The sequence below is a fragment of the Bubalus kerabau genome, chromosome 8, assembly GCF_029407905.1.
Source record: "Bubalus kerabau isolate K-KA32 ecotype Philippines breed swamp buffalo chromosome 8, PCC_UOA_SB_1v2, whole genome shotgun sequence".
Taxonomy (NCBI): Eukaryota; Metazoa; Chordata; class Mammalia; order Artiodactyla; family Bovidae; genus Bubalus; species Bubalus kerabau.
In genome coordinates, this window is record NC_073631.1 from 80001564 (window position 1) to 80028272 (window position 26709).

The 26709-nt window shown below is 50.1% G+C and overlaps 1 protein-coding gene across 2 annotated transcripts in view; it reads right to left on the bottom strand.

Moving 5' to 3' along the window:
• Positions 1-561: 561 nt before the first annotated feature.
• The window catches only part of OGDH (oxoglutarate dehydrogenase), a 67318-nt gene continuing 41170 nt past the window's right edge, over positions 562-26709 (bottom strand). For both annotated transcript variants that reach the window (XM_055590683.1, XM_055590682.1), the window contains 19 exons: positions 24722-24837; positions 21587-21741; positions 21301-21447; positions 20707-20797; positions 20147-20326; positions 15926-16054; positions 10234-10413; positions 9751-9903; positions 8902-9004; positions 8612-8740; positions 8128-8278; positions 7731-7858; positions 7389-7567; positions 6855-6926; positions 6056-6184; positions 5360-5432; positions 2079-2242; positions 1736-1890; positions 562-1645 (listed from right to left, as the gene is read on the bottom strand). In XM_055590683.1, coding sequence (XP_055446658.1) covers positions 1525-1645; positions 1736-1890; positions 2079-2242; positions 5360-5432; positions 6056-6184; positions 6855-6926; positions 7389-7567; positions 7731-7858; positions 8128-8278; positions 8612-8740; positions 8902-9004; positions 9751-9903; positions 10234-10413; positions 15926-16054; positions 20147-20326; positions 20707-20797; positions 21301-21447; positions 21587-21741; positions 24722-24837 — 2555 coding nt within the window. In that variant the 3' untranslated portion in view covers positions 562-1524. The remainder of the gene's footprint in view (positions 1646-1735; positions 1891-2078; positions 2243-5359; positions 5433-6055; positions 6185-6854; positions 6927-7388; positions 7568-7730; positions 7859-8127; positions 8279-8611; positions 8741-8901; positions 9005-9750; positions 9904-10233; positions 10414-15925; positions 16055-20146; positions 20327-20706; positions 20798-21300; positions 21448-21586; positions 21742-24721; positions 24838-26709) is intronic.

Here is a 26709-nt window from a genome sequence, read left to right on the forward strand (position 1 = left end):
GCCCCATGATGGAAGTTACCCTCATGTCCACACCCAGGCCTTCCCCTGAGCTCTCCTTCAGTGCTGAGACCTGTCTACCCTCCAGGGAACCAAGCCCGGCATGGTGTGGGTTGAAGGCAGTGGGGCTCTTGTCAAAAGGGGACAGGGCCTTGTGAAGGCTCGGCTGGTATGATGGCTCGCCTCCCGAGGTCCGATGAGTGGCTTGGGCTCCTGAAGGGTGCTAACAAGTGTCCTAGGGTGAGCCCACCATGCACGCTGGCTCAGATGGCTGAATACTTTTTTTAGGTGGAGTGTGCTGGGGGACCTAGGAGCAGGGCACACTCAGATATAAGGGTGCGTCAGACACTATCTTCAACGATAAGGATGGAGAGGCCAGGTGAGGAGGAGGATGGTGGCCAATCACCTGGCGCTGCTGGCAACCAGAGGGAGGTGGTCAGGAGGCGGGAGGTCCACCTGAGCCCGGCAAAGAGGAGAGCCGCTTCCCAGGCAGGGCAGAGATGCTGCGGTAGCCTTTTCTTTGGAGGAGACGGCGAAGCAGAAAGAATGACACCATACACAGGCTCAGGGAGAACTCAGATTTTATGGGTCGAGCCAAATGCAATGCAAAGTTGTTCTTGTTACTTTTTTTAACCAAAATAAATAAATCAGATCTGTCCCTGTGACGGGCCGGGGGAGCTGGCCCCTTGGCCTTGTGCTGCCCCTCACTCCTGCCCCTCCTCTCCCCCTCTGACCAGCTTTGGCACAGTAGAGAGAAGAATGCTTCGGAGTCTCCATCGAGTTGAAGGGAAGAGGAAAGGAGGTGGCTTGGAAGTGAAGGGAAGGACCAGAGGAGCAGCCGGCGCCCCGGCCCTGAGCGGCACTTCCTGGCCACACCCAGCCCCAGGTGGTGGAGTGTGCACGGCCCCGCACATGGCCGGGACCCTCTGGAGCGGTGGAAGTGGTCGCTGCAGAGTGGACCCTCCCGCTCTGTGCCAGGTCAGTCTCAGGCCATCTCCCAGCAGCCGTCCTGCAGCAGTGCCCTTGGTCCACCACATGGTGAGGGTCCTGCTAGAGCCCACCCACCCCACAAACCCTCAGACATTGACGGCTCCTGGGAGGGGTTGGAGGCTCAGCTTGGGGAGAGGAGGCCACTCTTGTCCAGGTGCAGGAACGCTTTGCTGGGTGACCAGGACTGCTGGCACAGGGGGATGCCGCATGAGGCCGGTCCTGTGGGGTGAGCTGGGGGGACGGGGTCGGGGCAGATCTTCCCTCCCAGGATACCTGCAGGGGCTCCCTCTCCTCCTCCCGCTCCCCACTGTCTCCATGAAGGCTGTTCAGCTGGACAGAAGCTGTAGCGCCCGGGGGGGCATCTGGCTTGGGGGACAGCCAAGCACAGGAGGGGGCAAACAGCCTAGTTCCTAAGTGAGCACGGGGCGCGTGCGGTATGGACGGGCAGAGGTGCGGGCAGTGCGGAGGCACGATGCTTTAGTTGGAAGCGAGGGGCAGTCGTGAGGTGCAGGGCGGCCCAAGCAGCCCAGGCGCCATCTACGAGAAGTTCTTGAATGCGTCCAGGTCGAAGGCTGTGTCCAGGAGGCGCTGCAGCTCCGTGAGGTGGGTCTTCTTGTTGCCGGTGGCTGGAGCTGCTGCTGGGTCCCGGCCAGCATACCTGAGGGCGGTGACAGTGAGCGTTGAGGGCCACTGAGGGGAACGGGGCTCGTCACCCTCCCTGGCCCCAGCTGACTGCCCGAGTCCTTACCACACAGGCTTGGCGCGGCTGATGGTGGTTCGCAGCCTGGGCTTCACGTAGTCGTAGTAGCCTTGGTTCTTGTGCTCCTCCTGGCACCAGGCCAGCTCAGCGTTAGGGTACTTCTGGACCTCCTGCAGCAGGAGGTCGAAGGGGAAAGGCGACAGCTGGGGGGAGAGAGAGAAGCTACTGTCAGGAGAAGATGCTCAGAGTGGCAAGAGGCAAGGCTGGTGTCCCCAGCAGGGAGCTCAGTGATCCCTAAAAGATGTCCGTGCCAGAAACTCTGGGAAAGCTCGAGGGCCCGGACACCGGGAGGAGGACCGCCAGTACTGGTCTGGGAACCACACGCCCTCACCTGCTCGATCCTGGTGATGGCCACCTGCTCCACCATGTCCCGTGCTTTGCGCTCTCGGGTGAGGTCATAGTACACCTTGCCGGTACAGAAGAGAAGTCTCTTGACGTTTCCTGGGTTCTGTGCTGCAGGGCCATCTTCTGGGATCACCCGCTGGAAGTGGGTTCCTACGAGAGAATCCCCATGGCCAGGGGGTTTGCTCAGGACTTGGCGGAGGGTGTCTAGGGCCTTCCCTCTGTGAGGTGGGGCTGTACCATGGCTGACACCAGAACACACGGTTTCTGAGGGTTAGGACACTGCTCCTCCCACCAGCCTGTGACATCCTTGAATTAATCCACACTGAGAGAGCCTAACAGGCACGGTAGCCTAACAGCCTTGGAGAGCAAGTGACATTGGTTCATTCTTCAGAACGATCTGCCTCAGACATGGGGGACAGCTAGGACTGGTAGAGCACCCCATGACCGCTCTGCTCAGACTCCTCCTGAGTTTACAAATACCAAAACTTTCCACACTGGAAACTGGAACAAATATTCAGATACTCATGGCCTGAACCATCCCTCTGGAAACAAGGCTGACTTCAGAAAGCTGCATTCAAAATGAGGGGTTCACTTAGTGACACATATGCAGCACACAACATGCTCACATTCACGCCACACACGCAAACGCTAGGATTAGAAGGAAACTACCTTCACACACAAAAAGGCCAGACATGAGACACCCACTGTGAACATCATACTCATCTGCAAAAGACTGAAAGCATTTGCTCTAAGATCAAAACAAGCGAAGAATGTCCGTTCTCACCACTTCTATTCACCATAACACTGGAATTCTAGCCAGGGCAATTAGGCAAGGAAAAGAAATAAAAGGTATCTAAATTGTAAAGGAATAAGTAAAATCATCTGTTTGTTTTATATGTAGAACCCCCTAAAGATTCCACACACATACACACACACACACACACAAACTTGTTAAAACTAGTAAATGAATTCAGCAAAACTACAGGATAGAAAATTAACACTCAGAATTTAGTTTTATTTCTATGAACAATCCCAAAGTAAAAAAAAAAAATCCTATTTGAAACAGCATCAAATAAATAAAATCACTTAGAAATAAACTTAACCAAGAAAATGAAAAACTTGTACACTGAAAACTACAGAACATTACTGAAAGAAATTAAAGATACCAATAAATGGAAAGTCATTTGTGTTCATGGACTGGGAGACTTAACACTGTCACGATGTTAATTCGACCAAAGCAATCTACAGATTCGCAATCCTTATCAAAATCCCAAGGACATAGACATTTTTTTTGCAGAAATAAAATCCATCCTAAGATTCATGGTATCCCAAAGGATTCTAAATAGTCAAAACTATCTTGAAAAAGAAAAACAAAGTTGGAAGACTCATGTTTCCTGATTTCAAAACTTATTACAAAGCTACAATATCAGAGCATGGTATTGGCACAAAGACAGATATACAGACCAGTGGAAGAGAACAGAGTTCAGAAATAAAGCTTCACATCCATGGTCAGATGATTTTGACAAGAGAAGCAGTAACATCCAATGGGGAAAGGACAGTCTCTTCAACAAATGGTGTTGGGAAAACTGGATACCCATATGCAAATGAAGGTAGGCCCTTACACCACACAGAACACTGACTAAAAATGGATTAAAGGCAGACCAAGAGCTGCAATTACAAAACATAAACACTGAATTTGACAAGGATTTCTTAGATGTGACTTCAAAGGCATAGGCAGCATAAGAAAAAAATAGAAAAAGTGGACTTTATGAAAATTAAAAAATTTTGTACATCAGAAGACAACACAGATGGAAGAAAATAGTTGCAAGTCATATATCTGATAAGGCATCTATATCCAGTAAATGGAGAGAAATTGCACAACTCAACAACAAAATAAGCAACCCAATTAAAAAATGTGCAAGGACGTATGACATTTCTCCAAAGACAACATACAGATGGCCAGTAAGCACATGAAAAGACGCTCAACACCACTAATCATTAGGGAAATGAAAATCAAAATTGCAGTGAGATATTACTTCACGGTCATGAGGATGGCTATTGCAAAACAAAGACAGAATCAGAAAACAGTACTACGGTTGGCAAGCCATGTGGAGAGAATGGAACCTTGTGCGCTCTTGGGAATGGAAGTGCGCTATGGAAAACAGCACGTTACACTAAAGAGTCATCATATGACCCAGCAATTCTGCCTCTTGGTATATATCCAAAGGAATCAAAAGCAAGGTCTTGAAGAAAGACTGGTACACCCATGTTCATAGCAGCATTATTCCCAATGGCTAAAACGTGGAGGTAACCCAAGTGTCCACTGACAGATGAACAAACAAAAAGTGTATATACCATATACATACAATAGAATACTAGTCAGCTTTGAAAAAGAAGGAAATTCTGACACATGTTACAACATGGATGAACCCTGAGGATATCAGAAGCTAGTCACATAAAGACAAATATTATACAATTCCACTTATATGCAGTTCCTAGAGGAATCAAACCTATAGAGACAGAAGGCAGAATGGTGGGCGCCAGGGGCTGGGGGAGAAGGGGTGATGGGGGAGTTGCCTTTCTTCAACCAGGGATCAAACCCGTGCCTCGTGCAGTGGAAGTGCTGCATCTTAACCACTGGACTACCAAGGAAGTCCGGTGAATGTGTTTATTAATGCCACTGAACTGTACACTTAAAAGTGGCTAAGATGGTAAATTTTATATAATGCATATTTCACCATAATAATAATAAAAGGGAAAAAAACCAAAGGATTTACCGTGATAGAAAACTAAAGGGGGCTCCACGGCTGGCAGCAAGTGGGGATGTGCAGGGCTGCTGCATGCTGCCAGCCGCCTCTGTCTGCTGTCCGGGTGAAAGAAATTGCAATGCTGTGGGCCTCACCTCACACCACTGAGCTGGGTGTTATGCGGCAGGCCCTACCCACCCAGTGCCTTTCCTCTGTCCCTGGCTGCTGTCAGCCCCCAGGAGCAGTGCTCGGGAAGCAGGGTGCACTCTAACTTTGGACTCATTTCACTGCCTCTAAGAGAGTCCTAGGGATGCACCCAGCAAAGGCTGTGTACCCTGGTGGGACAAGAGAAGACACGCTGTTGGACCAATCTGCACACAAGCTCTGACACCCTGGCTGTCGTGTTCAGTGGTCTTTACCCGATAACCAAAAATGTGGCAAGGACCACAGTGAGACTGACAAGCCCCCTACACAGCAAGAGTTAAGACCCCTTCCAAATGCCCAGCCCCCTCATGCCTACCTGGAAGCATCTCGTCAAAGTTGGACCTGGCTTCGGGATGCCGCAGCAGGGACTTTGGGGTGAAGATGATTAACTGAAAGACAGAAGCACAGGCTCATGACAGACCAGGTTCTAAGTATTCCAGAAGGAGGGCAGTAAGGGGCTGCCCAGGCCTGTCTTCAGAACAGGCCCTCCTGCTGCCTTCCTGGCTCTATAATCAGGAGGAGCACAGGTGTGAGGTGAAAAGAGCAAACAGGATGATGCTGTTTGCCCCCGGGCTCTCTTCCTCTGCCCTGAGATGCTGGGCTCTGCTCAGCTAGGCACCCTCTCCTCCAGGGCCTGCCCTAGTCTGCTCAGAACCCTGGGCACCACTACCCTCTACCTGGGAAGGACACCTGAGCCTTTCCTGGGCGTCCCTGCCTGTGGCCAGGGCTGCCCTGCTCCATGCGCCTGCCTGGCCCTGCACGGTGACTGGCAGCAGCAGGAGGCATTCTCCCCTTAGACCCTTCATACACACTCCCACTCACCCTTCAACACCCTGCCAAGGAGCCTGCTTCCTGAGGACCCTCTGTTCTTTCGGCCCCTGAGGGGGCTCACCTCTCCTCCAAGCTCAACACACTACCTACAACCCCCCGCTCACATGTCCATCCTCCCATTGGGCTGGGGCCCTGGAGTCCTCAGGCCAGGCCTCTCTGAGCAGGGATACCCTCAACTGACCGGCTTCCGGAAGGGCAGGAGAATCTGGCGACGTAGCACGTGGAAGAAGTTGCCAGGGGTGGAGCAGTTGACGACAACCCAGTTGCAATCATACAGCTGATTTATGTCAAAGTTGGCTTCCTTAAGGTCCTATAGCAAAGAGGGAAAAGGCCAGAGGCCCAATGGCTCTAAGCACCCTGCTGTGGGAGGCACTGAGGCAGACAGCTTCAGAAGGACCCGGGTCCCAGCCTCAGGCACCTCAGCTCCCTCTGAGATGCACACAAAGGGGACACTGACGGAGCTCAGCCAGCCAGCTCTAAGCTCTGAATGGAATTCTCAGTCCCACATTTATCCCTATGTCTCTGAAAACTACTGCCTGGCCTAGGACAGACACAGGGTCTAGCTAAAACCAATTCAGACTTTCCTTAGAAACTGACTCCCAGTAATTTCCTCTCAGCTCTTGGAGTTTCACTAAAATCACCCCAGAGTTCTTTCCTCTAAAATGTTTGCCTAGGGAACTCCCTGGCGGTCTAGTGGTTAGGACTCTGAGCTGTCACTCCCGAGCGCGCAGGTTCAATCCCAGGCCAGGGAACTAAGATCCTGAAAGCTGCAATAAATAACTTGCCTGAATCAAAACACAGACAGTACTACTCCTAAAAGCTTCTGCTGCAGGAAGCAGCCTGGTAGTATCTTCTATGCTCTGAAGAGGCCTCTCATTTCCAGGACACAAGCAGGCTTGGGCCCACCTGTGACTCCTGAGAGGGACAGAGCACTGGTACCTTCAGAGGCGCCCACAGACGCCCAGGTGGTGGCTACTTACCGGCAGGACGTCTGGATCATCATTGCACATCTGCAGGAACCTCTCTGGCCTGGCGGAGGAATGTTCTGGGCCCTGGAACCAGACACACAAGTTACAGATGAGGAGCTTCCCCCATTCTGACAGCTGCATTCAGTACTTCTCTTCCTTAACCAACTTTCTCATTTCTGGTCTGAAAAACACCAAGTTATCTCTTTCCTGCCAATAGTTTAATTCCTTCTTCTCCTGCCTATGGAGTAGAGGGGAAGTTTCCACATCAGGACAGGGCCCAGTACTCCTGGCTCCTCATAGCTTCCAAATCGGAGTGTTAAGAAAACTCCTCACAGGGCCTGGGGGAGGAGGGAGGGAGAGCACAGGGACTGCCTGAACCCAAGAGGCCCAGCCACATCCCCACTTCTTACCCAGAACAGAGCAGGGCCTGCCTCTTGCCTCCAAGGCAGGTGGGGAACACCAGCAGAGCCTGCACCTGCCAGTCTCGGGACCAGGGTCCCAGGCAGGCCCTTCCTAGGTCTGCCAGGGAAGGGGTAGGGGGCTCACCATGCCCTCCATGCCATGGGGCAGCAGCAGCACGATGCCGTTCTGCCGCACCCACTTGGCTTGTCCTGGGCAGATGAACTGGTCGATGATGCACTGGGCCGTGTTATGGAAGTCACCAAACTGGGCCTCCCAGAGGACCAGGGCGTTAGGACTGGCCATTGCAAAACCCAGCTCGAAGCCTGCAGAGTAGGAGGAAGGGAGACCAGACAGCAGTCAGCTGGTGGGTGGAAAGGGGAGGTGGGGAAGAGGGGGTGAAAAGGGAAGAAGGGGTGGTCGGGGAAGCAGTGGGGAGAGGGTGGCTGGGGAGGAAGGGAGGAGGGCCTTGCGGGCCCCAGTGCTCACCCAGGACCCCGTACTCGGACAGTGAGCTGTTGCACACGGTGTAGGGGGCCTGGTTGGGCCAGAGGTGGTTCATGGGGATGCAGGTTCTCTTGTCCACATTCTGGTCATGCAGGACGTGGTGGCGATGGCTGAGGCAGAACAGCACAGATTAGCAGGCAGGACCCAGCCCTGCATGCAGCTCAGACTAGACTCCATGCACAGCCGCCGCTGGGGGCACAGAGCCTGGTTCTTAACAGAAGCATCTAATCGGAGCAGGAATAGGGTGCTTCTGGGCCTGAGACAATGGGATCTAATGACTGCTTCCTGGCAGTGATTTTCTTCTGGAAGACAAATACCACAGACCTTCTTTTGTGTCTCCTCCGCTCTGAAGGGCCCACAAGAACACCAAGGCCATTACCTAAAAGTGCCCCGCTCCACATCCTGGCCGCTCAGCCGGATATGGATGCCCTCCTTCAGTAGGGAGCCAAAAGCCATGTACTCCGCCAGAGCCCAGTCCACAGTCCTGTTCTTCACCAGCTCCCCACGGGTCTTCAGGATCCGGCTCAGCCCTGCAGAGGCAGACGGTGTTCACCAGCCGCCCCGAACACCCTCTTAGGACAAGAGCTCCCTACAGCACCAGCTTCTGGGGTCCAGAGTTGCCAGAGGAGTGGCGTCTGGACCAGGGAGGCTGTGACATCCTGTGCCTTCATCCACCGCTCTGCTGGCTGAAGACCACGCTGGGGCAGGGGTGAGGTGACAGGGCTACCCTCATCCCACCACCTTGCTCGGCCTTGAACGAGGCAGGAACCTGAGCCAGGTGGGGACCAGTCTTAGGCCAGAGGGGAGTCGGCACTACTTCAGAAGGCCCGGGTGGTGGCAGAGGCGGGGCAGGGCACCCTCACCTCCGTGAATGGTGAAATCCTCCACAGGCACGGAGCTGGCCACGTTCCCAATGTGTGTGAGAATGTCCTCCGTCAGGCCCGTGGAGGGGCAGGTCATGCTCCTCGGCTGCCCGTCCAGGGTGAAGAAGCCTGGGACAGAAAGGGCAGGCTGACATAGGAACTGTGGACATGTGAAATGCTGCCGAGAGGTGGCTGAGATCTTCTTCCCTTGAGAATGGCAGTCAGGGGTCCAATTCTGGGACCCATGGGGTGTGGGCGGAAGAGGTTCTCCGGTGGCATGCCTCACTCACCAGGCCAGGGGGAGTCCAGCCAGTGCTTGATGTGCAAGATCTTTTCGTCCTTGGACCTGGTGAAGGCCTCCTCACAGATCTTGTCATATTTAGAGATCTCCTCCTAGAGGATTGGGCACAATGCAGCCGTCAGGGCTGCTGTGCACAGGGCCTGCCAGGCACCCAGCCAGTACACACCGAGCCAGCACACACTGGCACTTTCTTGGTGCGGAGTCCCTCAGACCCCACGGGCCCCCGGGTTCTCCTCCCAACACGCATCACCTCTGGGAGATCTGTGGGAAGCCTAGTACAGTGTTTTCGTCCCAGCGGCTTCTCCACTGCAGGCTGTGGGTCCTACTTACCCTCCCTCCAGTCTTCCTGATGAACTGGTCCAGTTCTCGGGCTCCAAGCATAGCCTCAGGAGGACTGAACCTGAGTGCCATCTCGGCACCTGCCCCTAATCCCAGCACCACCCTCATTCACAGGCCCCTGACTCTGCATGCTCATGACCCATACCGCTTGTCTCTCTCCATCACCCTGCATGGGCCTTCCCTCTCATAACCAGCCAGAGAGACCAGCTCACAGGTGGGTCCCTCACCATCCTCTCTCCCCTTCACCCCTCTGCACTGGGCTCCACGGGCCTCAGAGGCCACAGTGAAGTCCTATCAGGTCCCACCTCCCTCATGTAACTAACCCCTCAGTAGCCTGGACCTTCCAGGTTATGTGCTGAAATGCTGTAGCTGTAAATATTTCACACGTTCTCACTTGGACCCTAAGTGCTCTGCAGAAGTGAGCACTGGCCCCGTGGCGGGTCTTCTCCATCCCTCCTTGGCTCCGGAAAGAGCCACCAGGACAGGGCCAGGGACGCACCTCGTACTCAGGCTGGTTGACCACGCCCTGCGACACCAGCAACTCTGCGTACTTCTGCAGCACGGGCTTCTGTTTGCGGATCTGCTTGTACATCAGCGGCTGGGTGAACATGGGCTCATCCATCTCGTTGTGGCCATTGCGCCGGTAACACACCTGGGCACACCGGGATACCCCAGCATCAGGGCCCATGTCGGTCGGGACCTAGGACCTATGAGGAGCTATCCCATTTCTCCTGGTTGACACCTCAGTTGACCTCTAGAAATAGGGTCCTATTTCCTGCTCCTTCACACACTAGAATTGCTTTGACTGTCCCCTGATGAAACAAGAGTGACCTGGGACTATCTTGGGACAGGACCCCAATTACCTTCTTGCCCAGGTTGGGTCACCCAAAGACACAGGAGCTCTTGGGAGGGGAAGGAAGGTGTGCCCTGGCCCTAGGGAGCCCTAACCCCTCTCTCCAGGACACAAGCTAAGGTCACTCACCAGGTCCACCACCACATCCTTGTGGAAGGTGCTCCTCCACTCGGCTGCAACTTTGCACACATACATGACTGCCTCCGGGTCATCCGAGTTCACGTGGAAGATAGGGGCATTCACCACTCGGGCCACATCAGTGGGGTAGGGCGAGGAGCGGGCCATGCGCGGGTCTGTGGTGAAGCCGATCTGCAAGGGACAGGGAGCTTGGCCAGAGGGATTGGGCACACTGCTAAGCATTAGCAGGACAGAAGGAGGGTGGGCCAGGGCAAGCCTACCCCCAGGCCAATGGCACGGTGGGGACAGGGCTGGGGTGAGAGTGGATATGTCTGAGGGTGAGGGTGGGGCTAATGGCAGGCAGGGAAGAGCCGAAGGCCACCTGCTGGAGGTCACCTGGCTGCGTGTGGCCTACGCTTGAGACAGTCCCTAAAGGGCTATTTAAAAAAAAATTTTTTTTTTTCCTAATCTGGTAACAAAATTCATACATGTTGAACAGTTTGGAAGAGAGTATGAAAAATTAAAATCATCTATATTCTACCAGTTTCAGTGTAAATATCTTGATGCTTTCCTTTCTAGATGATTTTCTTTGCATGAATACACATGCCAATATAAATATAAAATTTCAGATCCTACTATTTCTATAATTTTGCACTCTGTTCACTAACATGAGTATTTTTTCTTTGAAAAGAAAATTTAAAGGTCTCATCACTTAGATACATTAAAACTTTATCATATATTTGTAATTTTATAATTTGCATTTAAACTTTATTTTTATGAACTACTTCAAACATCCAAAAAGTATGATACTACATGGCCCTGAAAGTAGATGACATGGTTTCCACACGTTGCTATATGTATCCCATATGTCCATAAACAGTATATCGATAGCTTAGGTTTGTTGTTGCTGTTTAGTCGCTAAGTCGTGTCCAACTCTTTGCAACCCCAGGACAGTAGCCCACTAGGCTCCTCTGTCCATGGAATTCTCCAGGCAAGAATAACAGAAGTGGATTGCCATTTCCTTCTCCAGGGGATCTTCCTGACCCAGAACTGTAACTCAAGTCTCCTGCATTGCAGGTAGATTCTTTACCACTGAGTCACCAGGGAAGCCCCTTCTTAGGCTTAGTGAAGTCGCTCAGTCATGTCTGACTCTGCAACCCCATGGACTGTAGGCTACCAGGCTCCTCTGTCCATGGGATTTTCCAGGCAACAATACTGGAGTGGGTTGCCATTTCCTTCTCCAGGGGATCTTCCCCACCCAGGGATTGAAACTGGGTCTCCTGCGCTGTAGGCAGACGCTTTACTGTCGGAGCCACCAGGGAAGTCCTGATTATTCAAATTAAAAAGGCTTACTGGTATCATTTCAGGCTCACGAAAAAGTTGGAGCTACAGAAAACTCCCAGATTCTTTATTCAGATTCAACAACGGTTCCCATTTTGCCCCTTTTATTATACAGGCTCTTTCCGTTACACACACACACTCACACACACACATTTTTTCTGAACCATTTTCAGGTAAGTTGTAGACCAAGACTGTCCCTAGTCCTTAAAACATGGACATAGCCTTACCAGCCATAGTGCAGTTCTCAGCTCACTCAGTTTAACATTATAGAACACTGTTATAAGACCCCTCAGCACACACATTTCAGTAGTCCTAATGATATCCAGTCTTTGCTGCCTCAGCCCGGTACTCAACCCAGCACTTCACTGTGCATTAGTTACCACCTCTCTGTGGTCGCTCTTAATCTGGAAGGCTCCTTACTCTTTTTGGTTTTCATAACACTAACATTTTGGAAGAGTATTTCCATGTCTTTTAAACTACAGAGATATACTTTTTATGTACCTTACATATGGTAGCATACTCTATATGCTGTACAGATTCTTTTCAACTTGCTTTCTGTTCAAATTTATATTCATGGTTCATCCAGGCTGAAACATGGACTTCTCCTTTCCTAGCAGAGCTTGGTGAAATCTAAGTACTAAATGGTACCACAGTTCATTTATCCATTCTCCTGTCTGTGGATGTTGTTTCCAACTTATGATTAATACACTGTTACTGTACACAGTCCTACACCAGTTTTCTCCAGCAAACACTTGAGTTATGTGCAAACACTTGAGTCCTCCTAGGAAGGGAAAACTAAGCCACAGGGTCTGAGCTCTACACTCGAATACCCGCAAGCGCTCTCCAAAGTGGCTGGGCCACGCACCCTTCCCCAGCAGCAAGGGTGCCCTGCATTTTCACTCACCATACTGTGACTGTTTCGCCAGGATATTAAATATTTTAATGATTATATAATACTGTTTCCTACAGTTTTGCCAAAATTTATACAAAGACTCGCTGGTTTTGATAAACATTCTTAAACAAAAATAGTTTGCATCTGATGGCTTCCTTAGGAGAAAAATGTAGAAGGGGAAATCCTAGGTGTGTTCTTAGAGAAATGAGAGCCCAGCCAAGCAGGCCTCTCTTTTCCTGCTACAGATCTTCTTAACCGACCCCACATCACGATAGATGGTACCAAAACCAGCAGAAAGACTGAAAAAAAACATTAGTAAAACTGTAGGTTTTTACAGAAGTCTGAGAGTTCTTTATTTATGATGAATTGCTTTTACATAAACTTCTTTATCACACTGACTAAAGAAAAGATTAGAACTAGTCAGACACTGATGAGAACATTAAAAAATGATGTACCAGCGAGAATTCTGATGAACACTTACAGAGACCATGCACAATCCCATGGCCTATCTGGGACTCCCCACAGGGAGATGTGGGTAGGCACCAGGTAAGATAGGAATCATAACATGCATGTTACAGCTAGAACCTCACAGAAACTGAACTGCTTCGAAGTTTTGAGGTCTCAGTCCCCCAGACGCCCTCCCCAATATCTGCCACTGTTACTGACTTCTGTATCTTTAAGCGTATATGGTGGGTGTATGTGCACCCACTGACACACACACTCACAGAGAGAGCTGTACTCCACAGTATATATAGATCCATTCTTTCACATGGCTTTATTACACTGTGGTTGCTGTTAACTTCACATTAGTGCTTATTTATGCGTGTGTGCTAAGTCACTTCAGTCATGTCTGACTGACTCTTTGCGACCCCACAGACTGTGGCCCACCAAGCTCCTCTATCTATGGGATTCTCCAGGCAAGAATACTGGAGTGGGTTGCCATGCCCTCCTCCAGGGGATCTTCCCGACCCAAGGATGGAACCTGTGTCTCTTATGTCTCCTGCATCGGCAGGCAGGTTCATTACCACTAGCGCCACCAGGCTCTATTCTAAACACTCTGCTGCTGCTGCTGCTAAGTCACTTCAGTCGTGTCCGACTCTGTGCAACCTCATAGACAGCAGCCCACCAGGCTCCGCCATCCCTGGGATTCAGGCAAGAACACTGGAGTGGGATTGCCATTTCCTTCTCCAATGCATGAAAGTGAAAAGTGAAAGTGAAGTTGCTCAGTTGTGTCCGACTCCTAGCGACCCCATGGACTGCAGCCCACCAGGCTCCTCCGTCCATGGGAGTTTCCAGGCAAGAGTACTGGAGTGGGGTGCCAGGGCTGTATATGTATATGATTTATATGTATTAATTCATTAAAGCTTTGTAACACATGTATAGATCTATCATAAATTACTTACCAGCTTCCTACTGATGCAGTGGTACAAGTTTTGGTTTCCAGTCTTGCTGCAGCATTGTGGGGCATCCCCACAATGCCCCTCCATATGATTATATATTTCAGCTTTATATATTTACATCTTTCTTCCAATTTCATTAAGATATTAATTGTGCAGCAGTGATACACACACACACACACACATTGTGACTGAACTGTACGGCTTACGGGATCTTAGTTCCCCAACCTGGGACTGAACTCGTGCCCCCATGGAGTGGAAGCATGGGGTCTCAACCACTGGATTGCCAGGGGAATCCCCTAAACAAAATTTTAAAAGACTTTGGCACCTCTCCTACGTGCCAGGATCCATAAGAGATTATGAAATAGATTCTGCCATCAGAATATATTTTCAAAAAAAAATAAAATAATCTCCTGGGATGAAATTCATCTGACTCTGGAGACTACGTATAGAAAAACTTTTCTCTTAAAAAAAAAAAAAAAAACCTCCCTGTGTCTTGGGCTTCCAATCCCTTTGAATGATCTTTGCTGTACTGTTTCCAGACTGAAGACTATGCTGCTGGCAACTCAGCTCCTACCCAACAAGCACTAAAGACTATCTGTGCTTGGTCATCTGTATAAAACACAGTTCAGTGATGCCTTGCTTTTTAGACCTTTCTCTTTCTTTGATGTTTTTCTAATACTGTTTTCTAAAAGAAGCAATTCAAATATCAACTCTCAAGCAAGCTATTCAACTCTCTGCTCAATTTTCTCCTGCGTAAATGGAAATGATCGCACCTACCACATGGGTAAGACAGGGATCATGCTTTAAGTTAGAGGATGTGAAGTCACTAATTTAGTCAGGCACACAGGAGGCACTCCATAAGCAGTAGCGGTTATACTGTGTGTTACACTCATCCTAATGCTCCTCGTCTTGTGTTTGATACTGCACATTTTAAGTTCTGGGGCCCTCACTATGTACTGACTACCACATTTACTTTCATGTTTAAATTTTCCCTTCTTCCTCTCTATTTCTTGCTGGGACAGTTGCAACTGTGTGTCTTCCTCTAACTCATTCCACATGTATCAACAAACCATCTTCATAAATCAAACTGTCTCGTCACTTCCTGGTTTCGTTCCTCCGAAGGTCTCTCAACACATCTGGAGTAAGACCCTGTTTCTTGGGGGCCATGCAGAAGCAGCTGATGGCTGCTTTCTCTCAAAAAAACCCCTCAAATCTTAGATGTGACAGCCTTATCACCTCCCTTGGACAGAGGGGACCCTTCCCTGACTTGCTCCGCTGCCCCCTAACATTTGCCTACTTGACCCTGCATTTCCACCTAAAGGTCAAATCCTCAGAGAAACATCTGCAGGCTAACCCAATGCCTGGTAGGCCCCCTGCCCCCTCACCCAGAACTATAAGCTCTATAATGACAGGCAGTGTGCCCTTTCTCTGCTTGTTACCTGACACAGCACCAGTACTTAAAGGAACTCAAATATCTATTATATGAGAGCTCACCCAAGTTGGTGGGATGAACTCTCGGATGCACGGCACAGGAAATAACAGATATAACCATGTTAAATGTTTTAGAGTTGGGCAGAGATATTTACTTTTAAGAATGTTCAACAAGTGTTATTTGAAACTGAAAAATAAGAATCTTAGTTAAAAGTCTAACAACACAGCAATATGTTTTATGAAACAACCTATAATGTATATTGTTATCAAAATTAATATTTTAAGAATATATAATGACATGAGAAAACACTGTGGTAAGTAAGAAGTAGATGTAAAACTGTGTATATAGAACCCCAGTTTCTTAAGAAAGAAAAGCCATCTAAATGCTTGTGGGTCTAGTAGAAAATATTCCAAAATAATATCATGCTCTTAAAACAGCATAATTAAAACCTCTCTACTTTAAAGAAAGTATCCTGTTTGTCCAAGTTTATTAATCAGAAAACAACAAACGTACTAAATGATAAGAACATGTCCCTCTAAGTAAGACTGACGTGAGCAAAGAAGCCTCAGGACAAAGTCTAATTGCTGATGTGGCCTCCTTAGCCTGCTCTGCTGCAAAGACCCCAGAGCCACCCGTTACCTGGTTGTTGACGACCACGTGGACAGTGCCATGAGTTGTGTAAGATGGCAGGTCACTCAGGTGGAAGGTCTCATAAACGATGCCCTGGCCAGCAAATGCGGCGTCCCCATGCAGAAGGATGGACATGACCTACAGACAGGCAAAGGAGAACCCAAATCTGACGTGGTCCTGGCCACCATGTCCACAAGGCATGTGGGAGAGTACGTCATGATCCACTTTTCAAAAAATGATGTAGTATTTATTTATTTTTGGCTGTGCTGGGTCGTTGCTGCTGTGTGGGCTTTTCTCCAGTTGCAGAGAGTGGGAGTTACTTTCTAGCTGTGGTGCACGGGCTTTTCTCTGCGGTGGCTTCTCTTGTTGCAAAACACGGATTCTATGGCACAAGGGCTCAGCGGTCGCGGGTCCTGGCCTCTAGAGCATAGGCTCAGTAGTTGTGGCACACAGGCTTAAATGTTCTGTGGCACGTGGGCTATTCCCAGCCCAGGGACCGAACCCATGTCTCCTGCACTGCAAGTGGATTCTTTACCACTGAGCCACCAGGGAAGCCCAAAAATGATGTATTTTGAGATCATTTCAAACTTAGAAAGAAAGTGGCAGGAAAGTACAGACCCCCAGGCCCCTCCCAGCCCTCCCCTGTGATGTGTTCCAGGTGGTGTGCTCCACGTCCACACACTTGCCACCCTACCACCATCTGCTGCAAAGCCAATGCCCACTGCCCCTGAACCCACCATGCAGGACCCTTTCAAAGGAAAGCAATGCTGGCCCAGAGCCCATCCTCCCCAGATCCCATGCAGACGCGCTCTCAGGGCCACGCCTCTTCGGCTTCTCTGACCCGGAGCAGCCCCTTGTCTCTCCTGTCTCCACATTCTGGACAGGGCTTGGGCTCCAACAGTCCTTCGTGAACAGACTCAGGAATGGTGCGTGCCATACCTGGGACACCCGAGGTGGCCTGCCCCATGTGAATGCAGACAGGTAGTTGTCCAGGTTTCTCCCTTTAAACTCACCATTTCTCCTCGGTAAGGAGCACAATGAGGAGAACCTTTACATCCTGCTCCTCCCACCCACCCAGCAGCCTCCGTGGCACCTCCTGGATGCTGCCAGGTATCACCCCTACCTTTATGCACTCGTGTTATGTAACAGTGTTCTCTTGACTTTTATTTGTATTAATATGTGCTCACGGATTCCTGTTGTATTCAATGGGCTGTAACTGACTAATATCAATAGTAACTTTGACGCTCACATCATCCTGGGACGGACTTGGTGTGGGAGCCCCATGCCGTCTGAACATGCCCCTGGGTTCACGGTGCGGGGGGGCCCTCCCTGCTTTCTGGTACAAGAGCTCTCAGCCTCCTGCCCAGCCCTGGAATTGGACATTTCTCTAAGGAGCCTGGTTCCTTCAGTGCAGGACCGCCTTTAAGACTATTTGTGTGCTCATCACTACTAGAACATGATCACTTCTAGGCTCTTTCAGCCCAGAACCAAAAAATGGATACTAAGTGCACATACAGAGATTTCTCAATTTACACACTGCATAACTACAACACCTCCAGTTCCAATCCTTTTTCTGTGCCTCCCTCCTTCTACGTTTATAAACACCTCCTGCACCGTCAGACACCATACCCACTGTCCTCAGTACTTGCTGGCTTGCTACCCCCATGACCCTGTCGCCCCTATTCGTTGATGCCCTCTTGCCATGTGTCCTCAGCTCCTCTCACCTCCCTGGTCCTCACGCCAGGAAGGGAAGGTCCATGTGCTCTTCAGAGACAAAATCTAGATTCTTTTTGTAGCAGACCCCATGTGTCCTGCCATGGTGGATGCAGGAGCGCTCTCTAGGACGGGTAGAAATAGACACAAGTGTTGGGTTTGTACAGGAACCTCCTCAGAGGAGGGAAGCTTTGCCAGGTCCCGAACAACCAGGGGACACAGCGCCTCTCCCTGATCACCAGGATGCAAGTTTCCTCTCTGCAGAGCCTTCTCTATACAACCTTGGCCTCCTGCCTTTGGGCACTTCAGGCTAGCCTCCCCTCTCCTCTAGCTATTTCTCTTGCTCTTCTGGTGAAGTTGTACTGGGCCACTCGCCAGGCTACCTGCCGTCCCTGCAGTCTCCAGGGTGCACCAGCTGCTGCAATCATACTCCTACCTACTCCTGGTAGGAGCAGGTTTCTGCCTGCAGCACTGGGGAGCTGTTTTCCCACATGAACGTCCCAAGGGCCAACCCTGAGCCAAGCTGGGTCAGGCTCGATCTTGCACCAGGTTACAGAATAACCTTGGCCACATTTATAAATTACATATTTTTTTTATGAAACACTGAAGGTTATGTAACAAATAATCCAGCTTCCTGGATTCTGGGTTTAACAGAAATCAGATAATTGCCTAGAGGTTTGGGATGAATAGCAAGGACGGCAAGTGTGGAGGACTGGTGGGGTCTGACCCGTCCACTGAGCAGGGCAAGCGTTGGCTCAGAGAGAGGGGTAAGGCTGGGGGCCTGTGGGCACGGGCCATTCACACTGGGCAGGGCAACCCCGTGGACCGGGCACTCCCTCAAACAAGCACCTGGCGACCACATGGGGCTAACCAGCCTCTCCTGGCCTCACAGGATTGATTGCTGTTATCATCTGAAGCATGTTAGATGTGCTCCATCGCTTTTCTCTAGTTATTTCATTACTTTTGAGGGTGTTTTCAGCATTCTGAGCAAGCGATGCCTGAATGGCTGTGTCTGTAATTTATGAATGTGAATATCACATAATGTTTTCTGCAATCTTGTTCCCCTCCCTGGCCACAAATGCCTGGGAAAGTGTCCTAGCCACAGACAGCAGAAATGCTGGAGGTACCAGTCACTGATGTTGCTCTCCTCCCCATCCCTCCCCTGCCACAGTGTCACTGGTGGCCTTGGGGGCTGCACAGGAAGCCACTTTGTGCCTGTTTGGAGTTTCTGTGGCACCGTCCAGGCTCCCAAGCCCAGGGAAGTAACTCTCATGTCCCAACATCCTCCCCACGGCTATACTCTTTCTCTGTGGTGCAGGAACCACTTCCTATTCCCAATGCCACCTCCGGCTGGGACCCCATTACCCTCAAACCATCCAAACACAGTATGCATAGAGTTACAGTGTTTTGAATTAAAGAACCTAGTCAACTAATAACTGGCTCCACCTCTAAAAAGTCTGAGGCTCACCAGGGCATCCTTCAGCCAGGCTGTCTCCCACCCACTTCATCCCTGTTCTGCCCGTAGCACCTCCCCCACCCGCCACCCCCCACCCACCACAATCTCCAGGGAACATTCTTTTCTTCCCATCTACCTAAGTCCTGCTGTTTAACTAAATATGACAACTATCTGCTCTATCAATGAGAAGATTTGACTGCCTTTCATTCCACTTCCTTCCATACCCATGTATCCCTCTTCTGAAGTTCTTTACCAGTTAACCTGCAGCTTTACACCTCAATGTGTATGTTCTATTGCTTTCTCACAGGTGACCCTGTTTCTAGGAAGAATAGACACTTGAGAGCACGGCGGAGATGCTGACTTCAAACACGCCCCAGAATGCTCACACAGACACTACAAAAAGTTGATTTTCCTGATTGCTTGGCTTTGAGGTTGTCTTTAGTAAGAACTATATAATTTGTAAAAGACAGACTTACACTTTGAGATCAAACAAGAACAAACAGTTACAACCCATTGAGGATTTATATATACCAGCAGGCTGGCTAATCAACATTAAGCATTCACCATCACATATCTCGAAAATGCTGGTACTAGGGCCATCCAGACCCCGAGCTATTCTCCACCTCTGTACTAGGACTATCCAGACCTCGAGCTGTCCTCCATCTCTAAATGGTGCCACCCTAATACTGACTGGGCCATCTCTTCTATCTGTCAGCTTCACAATTCCTCCTTTAGGCTCATCCACACCTCTTCCTTAAGACCCTGTCCTCTTGTTCAATGACAAAACCTCTTTGACCATCATGATTATCTTGCAAGACTAGCTTCTCCACAGGTGTGGTGACAACAAAAGCAAACTACTCCCCACCTAGCCCTGGTGGTCACAACTTGGGAGGAAGCGTATCTGTAACTGGGGCTGGTTTACTATTGCTACTCTTTGGAAGTCCACTCAGAACATTTTGTTCAATTCCGGAAATGTGAGGTCTGGGGCGTGCCTGTGGCTGTGAGCCTGTCCTGGACTGTCTGGCTTCAGGACCGCCCCCGGCCAGCCCACATGGTCTCACCTTCTTCCCCTCGGTGTCCCCGCAGTAAAACTGCTCAGCTTTGGTCTTGCCCATCACCACGGGATCAGCAGCCTCCAGGTGGGAAGGGTTCGCCACCAGCGACAGGGTGATATTCCTGTCGGTCACACGGTTGATCCGCCGGTGATACATGCCCAGGTGGTACTTCACATCTCCAGAACCCTGCCGGCACAAACGGTGAGGCTTTTACCTAGGCAGGGAGACACTTACTCTCTGTGACAGCCCTGTCCTGTGTTATTTCTACACCCAGAACTCTCATTCCTAGGATGGAAAGGCTTTTTCCAGAATGGCTCCACCCAGGGTACAAGGAGGAGGTCCCTCAACTAGAGGGCCACATCCCTACCCCTGGCGGGGAAAACTGTGGGGGCTGCCAGGCCTCTCGTCTCTCTCTTCTCTGGGAGGTCAGCCACTGGCCACTTCCTTTTTTTGTGAGTGGTATAGAGGATCCCAGACCCCATAAGTCCTTCTGGAGAAATAAATGAAGCCAGGATCTGGCATGGGTTGGAGCTATGCTAGTTTCTAAAAGAAATCAGGTGTCTTACCTCATCAGCTGCCTCCAGCTTTGAGTCGAACTGACAGAAAATTTGCTCCAACTCCTTCCTGATGACGTTTGCAAGCACATTCAGTCTCCCCCTGGACACATAGGAGTGAGCAGGGTCTGAGCTGGGCCCTGGGCAGCAGGCAATGCTGTTTTATCCCCTTTCTCCCCTGAGGGACAGGCAGTGCCTCAGTCTTCAGCCCAAGAGGAGCTGAGACCAGAACTGATGGGGGACACTTGGCCTCTGCTTGCCTGGCATCCAAGGCCATGATGAGGCAGGAGGGAGAAAAGCAGAAAACGGAGAATGCTGCCAGCCTGCAGTGAGCGCTCCATCCTCGGCCTCCTGGGCCTCCTCAAGCTGAGGTCTCTGCTTCGTGTACCCAGCTACCTTCCCTCTAGATTAGCCTCCCTCACCTGGGATCCCAACATGGTCATGAGGCCAATGTCTGTCTACAACCACCTCAAGTGTGACAGTGACTGCCCAGGGAGGGGCTGCTGTGACGATGGTTGTCTTGGGGCAGGGACTAGGGTTACTGTATACCAGGCTTGCCCAGTGCCCTGCCTCTGTGCTCTGGATGCTCACAGGGTGGCCACGTACCTGTGTGGCATTCCCATGATCACGTAGTCCACTCCGTTCTCACTGGACTTGTCAATGATGGTCTTGAGGGCAGGAATCAGTACCTCGCAGCCTTCCAGACCAAAGCGCTTCTCAGATGACCACTTCCGCTGCAGGAACTCCTCAAACCTGGACAGAAACTAAGCCACCCTGAAGAAGCATGTCAGCAGGGACAACCTTGCTCTCACAGAGCTGTGGCCACGCCCCAAACCCACCCAACCCCGTCAACAGACTGTACCACACAGATGGGGCCAGTGCAGCCCTGTACCTGGTGGAGCGCACGAGCCGGGCCAGCAGGGTCCGCTTCTCCTCGTTGGTGAACTGCATGACCCCGGGTGTCTCAAATTTCTGCCGGATCCACTGGCACTGCTCCAGGTCATTGATGAACATGAATTCTACCCCAATGTGCTGGCAGTAGGCCATCTATATTTAATGCACACACACACAAACACACAATAAAGGGGATGTTCACCCAGGTATGTTGACTGCCCACTTAGCCAGAAGGCTGGGAGGAACAGATGGCCTCCACTTCAGATGCAGCAGAGCTAGCTGTGACCTGGGGCACCAGGCCTGGGCCCGCGACCTCCTCTCACTCTGAACTTGGCCATGAAATGCTTCTTCCACGTAGCATGGAGCCTAGTGGGCAGGGAGGGAGAGTGAGAACCACTGGGTCAAGGTATGCTCCTTTCATGGCGGGAGGATAGAATCACCAGCCTGGGGACAAGGAAGCTGCTGGGCAAGGCAGCTCCTCTGACCTCAAGGTCAGACTGTGCCCAGCACTGTGAGAAAAAAAGGCCCTGTGCCACTGGTGGATATCATAGCTCAAAGGCCACTTAACTGTAGCGGGCTTTCAAATTCTACATTCTTCTTTTAACAATTGACTCCTCTTGGGGATATCAGGTTCTACAGAAGCATGACTGCACATATACAAAAGGAAGGGTCCTGAACAGAGCAGGCACTTCGTGACACCACTCACATGTCACAGCTGGGAAGGAGGCCGTGCGTCCTGTTGAAAGCCTAGGGTGACCTGAGCAGGATGCATGCCAGGAAATCAGAGTGAGAGAAAACAGGAAAGGCATGGGAGAACCGAGAGTCAGAGAGGCAGCCCTCTGGGAATCTGTCATAGGGACCGTGCTGAGCGGTCTCTGGCAGGGTACTGGGCTGAACTGGGGGCCCTCTCTCGTCTCTCCTGACACTGACCAGACAGAGGCGCCTGCTGGGGAGCCATCTGGAGGGGCCCACACAGCCTTCCTCAGCCAAGTGATCAGCACTTCTCTCCCCTCATCACCTGCTGGCTGTCCTGGGGTCAGAATGAGGGGCCAACAGCAAACCCTAGTCAGTGTTGGAATTAAAGAAGATATGCCCTGATGTGCCACTAAATCTTAATTAATTAATATTTTGGCCATGCCACACAGCTTGTGGTATCTCAGTTCTCCAACCAGGGATCAAACCGTGGCCACGGTAGTGGCAGTGCTGAAACTTAACCACTAAGCCACCAGGAAACTCCCAACAGTGAGTTTTAGGGCCCACAAATGCCCTTTCATGCCTTTGCAGCAGCCATGCCAACCAAGCATGCTGGGTTCTGCTTGGTGGTTGTCTGTGACCCTCTTTGGTTTTCACAACTAACATGGAAACTGGCTGGCATGGTATAGGGCAAAGATGTGCCTGGGATCCCAGTGGTGGGCCCAGACCTGGCACCAGGCCCCCGCTCTCTTACTGCCGCCTTCCAGAGCAGAGGTGAGCACCTCTGCACATTAGCTCTGTGATAATGAAACAAAGGGACATTTGCCTGGACTCAAATAAAGGCCAACCACGACATTCTCCCTATCACCCTAGCCAAGAGATGAAAAGAGGAAATGGAGCTGGGAAAAGACCTTGATGTTTAAGGTATTTTCACTAACCCCAAACCCTATTTCCCTGATGATTCTTCACATGATAAACTGGGAACTTCTAAACTGAATGTACAAGAAGCCAAGGGATGGGGTGTGAGGGCCTGCCTACCCTGACTTCAGAGCCAGGGAGGGTCACCACTTCCACCTGAGCTGTACAGCTCCCTGATCTACTGAGCTGCAGAAGATGGCATATTTCTGCACAAACACACTTGAGAAAACACAGACCAGACACAAAGTTTGTAAACATGAACCTAGAACCTTCCTCCATGAGCTTAAAATGGATGAGTTTTCCTTGGTTTGAGTTGTAAGCCTAGTAGAGAGCAAAGGAAGAGGTGGAATGAGAGGGGAGGGGTGGGGAGGAGGGAGAAGGAAGGGCAAGGCAGAGGGAAGGGGGGCTCCCTCCTCATTTTTACACACCCAGGCAGGAGAACCCCACCCATGCTCCTTATGCCTGACTTAACGCCTGATGGGGCAATATTTCCATTACTGAACAATTAAAAGCTCAAAGGAAACGATTAGGTCAAAAACAGTATGTTTCCATCATTACTAACATGAATTCAGCTATTAACTTGGAACACATAGTTACTGGGCTCCTGGATCATGTTTTGTCTTTCTTGTCTTGGCTCAGTCCCCAGAAGGGCAGGGCAGGGAGTTTTAGGTGCTGACTCTAAGGTTCTCTATGTTAAGAAGACAAGAAATTGCACTTGTTCTAAATTTTCAAAGAGCTACAAGTTGACTATTATGTCACGGGACCAAGAGCACACTAAGTTCTGTCAGGTCACACAGCAGCCCAGTGCACGCACATTATCACGTGTAAACACACCTAACGCACCACAGTCAGGTAGCTTTACACAGTATCTGTAAACCCTGAGAATGAGGCATTCCATGTTAGGACACGTTGGAATGGGAGGCTCTCTTGGAAGAGCCCTGGATGTGGGGCCCTCTGGGGACAGGGGTGCTACGGCTGGGACCCCTGGAGTACAGGCCCAACTGTCCCACAAGAGCCCAATTCCTGGGCTCTGGCACTGACTGAAACAAGAGCCGCACAGGGCTCTCTGCCCCTTTCAAATGCTGGGATCAGGACAAATGGGGACTCAAGCAGTCGCCTGCAAACACAGTTATGTATCCCAATCTCTAGGAGATTTGTAAAAATGCATATTTCCAGGCTCCAAAACAGGAACTGACTCAATTGGTTGTGGGTGGGCCAGGGCTTTCCCCAGGTGTTCCTATTCAAGCAGGCTTGCAGACAGCAGTCTTTGTTTACCTAATGCTTTAGGATACATTTTTTTTTAAGTCTTAGAAGCAAATTCTGCCTTTTTTTTTTTTTTATGGTTGGTTGTAAAAATACAAAAACATGGATTTTCATCAATAAAATATTAAAAAAAAAAAGTTTCTTCCCTTACATTAAAAAAATATATAGGACCAAGGGAAAGCAAACCACCTAGTCTGGAGGCTTCCATAAGTTCTCGCAAGTTCTCTGGAGCTTTCGGGAAACAGCCCAGTTTTCTCACCTCCAGGCGTCGGATGATTTCCCGCAGAGGAAGAGCCGACTCCTGCCCTCCAATGAACGTGGTGGTGGGCAGGTGGAAGACCTTGTCCAGGTCAGACTCGTCCAGACCGTAGAATCCTGCCGGGGGGAGGAGAGAGGGGCACAACCACACGGGGGCCACAGTTTAGGAAAAGGGGAAGGGACTCCCCAGAGGAGAGAAAAGAGAATAGAAAAATCATAAAACCTCTGTTATATGTGAAAATAAATACTATCTTATAGCCAGATACATGAACTTTAGCAACAAACCAAGCTGAGTATATTACTGGCATCATAGGAAAATGAGAATAAAATTAATATTATGCATATATTAGTCCAGTGCACCAATTATTCATAATTTAGAAAAAAATGTATTTCAAGGTCCCAAAGACACAAAGCAGTTTAGGTTTGAAAAGGCATTAGGTAAGTCAATCAGAAAGCAAATGAAAAATAGTTAAGGAGAAAATTCAAGTAGAAAATGAGGAACTGGATTAGAACTAGGTCACCTATGTCTTAATGGCAACATTTGTTGGTGGTGAGTGACAGGAAGCTAGGAGACTGAGAAGTGAGGGACAGCCAAGGGGCCTGCAGGGAGAGCTGCCGGGCAGCAGGGCAGAGGCTCCCACAGCCATCTGATGAAGGATGGCGCCTTCTCCCGGAAGAACTCCCAACTGCACATAAAGAACCATCCTCCAAACAGCACTTGGCATTCACAGATCTGGTGCTCGCTCTTCCCAGTCCAATACTGACACATATTTACTGACTAATCGCTAAGGAATTTACTGTATCACTATCACCGAATCATCATTGCTATCTGCTGAGCACCACGAGCATGGTGCCTCTCCATCTAAAAGCATACTTCAAGCTGATAAACACGTGGTGCACGGGCTTTTTCCTAGGCATCACATGCTTGTTTCGTGTTGCAGAATTATCAAAGGGGAAGAGACATGGAGGAAAACTGTCAGGGGACACTACGTTAGGCACCTTACCCTCAGAACACTGGCTGGAATGAGGGAAGCTGCAGTTCACAATCCCAGACCTCATGAAACATGAAACTCTAACCGAGTATCCACTGTCTCCAACACCTGACTGTTCAAGATCAGACATTCTTCCATTTCTTGACCTAATTAAGTGTAAATAACACACAGGCCCAGTAAGGGACTCAAGCAGTTGCTTGTAAACACAGCTGTGCATCCAAATCTCTGGGGAATCTGGGAGAGTTGTAAAAATGCACATTTCCAGGCTCTAAAGCCAGACCTTGACTCAACTGGTCATGGGTGGGCCATGAAGTTCCCTTTCCCAAGCTGGCTTGGGAATGACAACCTTTATTCATCTAATGCTCTTGGGAATGACTACCTTGATTCATCTAATGCCCTGCTGCTGCTGCTGCTGCTGCTGCTGCTAAGTCGCTTCAGTCGTGTCCGACTCTGTGTGACCCTATAGACGGCAGCTCACCAGGCTTCCCCGTCCCTGGGATTCTCCAGGCAAGAACACTGGAGTGGGTTGCCATTTTCTTTTCCAATGCATAAAAGTGAAAAGTGAAAGTGAAGTCGCTCAGTCGTGTCCTACTCTTAGCGACCCCATGGACTGCAGCCCACCAGGTTCCTCCGTCCATGGTATTTTCCAGGCAAGAGTACTGGAGTAGGGTGCCATTGCCTTTTCCGATCTAATGCCGTAGGATCCTTTTTTTTTTTTTTTTTTAATTTTAAAAGCAAAATCAAATTCTGTTTTTCAATTGTTCCTCCCCCTTTTAAAAATTAAAACAAAAACAACCTGGCCTTTTCACCTTGGGGTGGTGGTAGTGATGGTTGAGGGGCTTGGTTACGCTCTGCACCTGTTTCCTGCTGTTATTCTATCAAGAATGAGGATGGGCCATCACATGGGTCTGATAAAGCGTGGCCCTGGCCATTCATAGCCCTGCTCTCAGCGTTTAGGAGAAAAACCAGAGTTACTTGGGTGGGGGCACTTTTCCTA